The sequence below is a fragment of the Mercurialis annua genome, linkage group LG1-X, assembly GCF_937616625.2.
Source record: "Mercurialis annua linkage group LG1-X, ddMerAnnu1.2, whole genome shotgun sequence".
In the NCBI taxonomy this organism is placed as follows: Eukaryota; Viridiplantae; Streptophyta; class Magnoliopsida; order Malpighiales; family Euphorbiaceae; genus Mercurialis; species Mercurialis annua.
In genome coordinates, this window is record NC_065570.1 from 46,967,108 (window position 1) to 46,970,302 (window position 3,195).

At 45.9% G+C, this 3,195-nt stretch overlaps 1 protein-coding gene across 1 annotated transcript; it reads right to left on the bottom strand.

Annotated features, from left to right (window-relative positions):
- Nucleotides 1-1,190: 1,190 nt before the first annotated feature.
- Nucleotides 1,191-2,689, bottom strand: LOC126671723 (uncharacterized). The gene is made up of 2 exons (XM_050365511.1): nucleotides 2,591-2,689; nucleotides 1,191-2,546 (listed from the first exon to the last, which is right to left on the bottom strand). The coding sequence occupies exons 1-2, from the start codon at nucleotides 2,687-2,689 to the stop codon at nucleotides 1,191-1,193; spliced, it is 1,455 nt and encodes a 484-aa protein (XP_050221468.1).
- Between the last annotated feature and the right edge of the window lie 506 nt (nucleotides 2,690-3,195).

The following is a 3,195-nucleotide window of genomic DNA, read 5'->3' on the forward strand; positions in this document are numbered from 1 at the left end:
AACAATATATGGCCGAAATGACAATAATCTTTTCGTTTATCGGCCTCGATAAAAACTATGAAAAATAATCAGCCGAATGTAAAACATTTTTCATTTATCGGCCTTGATGAAAACACTTATCGATTTAGAACGTCCAGTAAACGCCTGTGGCAGGCATCATTCTTCGTCGGCTCCAAACAATCGTCGGTCAATGTTTTCCCAACAGCTAGGAACATATTTCTTTAAGAACTGACCATTGACCGCCCTGTCGTGTTCCTCACCGTCGATATTCGCCAGGACATATGCACCGCCTGTCAACTTGGTAGTTACGATAGACGGACCTTCCCAGTTCGGACTCCATTTACCAAGTCGCTTGTCTTTATGGCCAATAGGTAGGATCGCCTTCCATACCATATCGCCTATGGCAAATAACTTCGGTTTTACCCGCTTATTGTATGCCCTTTCAACCCTTCTTTTCTGGGCTTCAAGGTGATCTAATGCTGCCAATCTCTCCTCGTCGAGATCCAAGAAGTCTATCACCATTTTGTCAAAGTAATCGTCCTTGGATAATTTATTCTGGTATAAACGGCGAGTAGACATTACCGTAAGCTCCATTGGCAACATCGCATCATACCCATACACCATCCGGAAAGGTGAGGTTCCTGTGGCCGACTTTTGGCTAGTCCTATTCGCCCAAACTGCTTCTGACAAGAACACATGCCATTGTCTTGAGTTTTCTTCAATCATCTTCTGAACGATAAGCTTAATAGCCTTGTTCATCGCCTCGCCTGTCCGTTGGCTTGCGCATAGTATGGTGTTGAGTGCAGCATTTCGATCTTCATCTGAGAAGCCCACCAAACTATATTGCCTCATGTGAACATCGTCCCTTGATCAGTGGTTATTGATTCAGATAAGCCATGTCGGTGAATGATGTACTCTTTAAAAAACTTGATCACAGCCTCTTGCGTGGGTGATTTTAGGGGCTTTGCTTCGACCCACTTGGTGAAATAGCAAGTGGCGATGATGACAAACGTATGGCCATCTGACGAGCCAGGATATATTTTCCCTATGAGGTCGACCGCCCATCCTCTAAATGGCCACGGCTTAATGATGGAATGGAGTTCCTCGGCCGGGACGTGCTGTATCGGGCCACATTTCTGACAGGCTTTGCACCCTTTAGCATATCTTATGCATTCTTGTTCTATTTTCGGTCAATAGAAGCCATATTTATGGATCAACCATCTCATTCTGGGGCCTGCCTGGTGAGCGCCCGCTATCCCTTCATGTACTTCGGTCATTGCTAACATTGCTTCCTTTGGTCCGATGCATCTGAAGAGTAGCCCTTCAAAACCCTTTTTATATAATTCGCCCGCCAGGACAACGTAGTTTAGGGCCAAGGTCCTTAGTCTCCTATTCGCCTGAACTGGTTTTTCAAACCATCTTAAGATTTCGGTCCTCCAATCTTGGGTGATATCCAATTGGTAGACCGAAAAATTCCTTTCGTCGATGGTGATGCCCCCAGTATGGAGATTCGATTTTTCTCTCTCGATTGTGTCGAACTGGAGATTCATCTTGTAACCACTGCCGTGTTGAGCCAGATCATTCGCGATACCGTTATCGGCCCTCTCGGTGTATTCTAATTTTGTATCTTGAAAACCTTGGATCAGGTGCTTTGCCTTGTTACAATACCTTACCAATAGCTCGGACTCGCACTTGAACTCCCCAATCACTTGTTTGATGACCAACAACGAATCGCCTCTAACATTGATTGCCTTTGCCCTCAGTTCGGCCAAAATTTCGAGACCGAATATCAGGGCTTCGTGTTCTGCTTGGTTGTTGGTATATTCAAACTGGAGTTTGAACGATAGTTGGTAAGATGCCCCCAAGGACGAGACGATATGTACTCTGGCGCCTGCCCCCTGGCTAGTCCTGGACCCATCGAACCACATCTCCCATATGGCTATGTCGCAGCAACTAATTGTTTCCTCTCTTAGGGTGATACCAGGATGATCGGCCAGGAAATCGGCCAACACTTGTCCTTTTACTGCTCTCTGAGGAACGTACACCAATGTAAACTCAGACATAACGATCGCCCACTTCCCAATCCGATTTCTTAAGTATGGTTTTGTCAGAATATACTTAATGATATCGGTCTGGGATAGTACATACACTACTACTGGCAACATGTAATACCGTAGCTTGCAGCACTTGAAGTACAGACACAAGCACATCTTTTCTATGTCGGTATAGCGAATCTCCGTATCGGTCAGCCCACGGCTCAGATAGTAGACCGCTCTTTCGACCCTGTTATCCTCTTGGGCGAGCATACACCCCAGGGACTCATGTGCAGCCGATAAATACAACAACAGTGGCTTATTCGGCTTTGGAGGGGTCATGACCGGAGGTTTGGCCAAGTACTCCTTTAAATCGTCGAACACCTTCTGCTGCTCGTCCGTCCATATCCATTGATCGGTCTCTTTTCCCCGTAGTAGAACACTCCAACTGCGAAGTCGGCCTGCTGTGTTTGCTATGAATCGTCTTCGGAAATTTATTTGACCGATTAGTCTCTGAAGCTGTTTCTTGGTTTTAGGTGGTCAGCATTGATGATTGCCTTGGCCTTGTTTTTATCTATCTCTACTCCCCGCTGGTGAACCAAGAAACCCAAGAAGTTTCCAGCCGATACTCTGAATGCACATTTAAGAGGGTTCATTTTTAACCCATTAGACCGTATGCGCTCGACCCCTTTCTCAGATCGGCCAAATGAACCTCCTCGGTATTCGACTTTACGACCACATCGTCGATGTATACTTCAAGGCAATCCAGTCCTCTGAACATTTTATTCATCGCCCTTTGGTAGGTCGCACCCGCATTCTTCAAACCGAAAGGCATAACGACCCATTCGTAAGCTCCGATCGGCCCAGGACATCTGAAAGCTGTTTTAGATACGTCTTCCTTGCTGATTGGTACTTGGTTGTACCCGGAGTGTGCATCAAGGAAACTGAGCACCGTGTGCCCCGCTGCTCTATTTATCAGCATATCGGCCACAGGCATTGGGTATTCGTCTTTAGACGTGGCCAGGTTGAGGTTTCGAAAATCTACGCATACCCTCAATATTCCGTTTTTCTTCATCACAAGAACGATGTTAGATAGCCATTTGGTGTACTAAGCTTCTAGAATAAATTTGGCATCTTCCAACCGTTTAATTTCGTCCTGGAT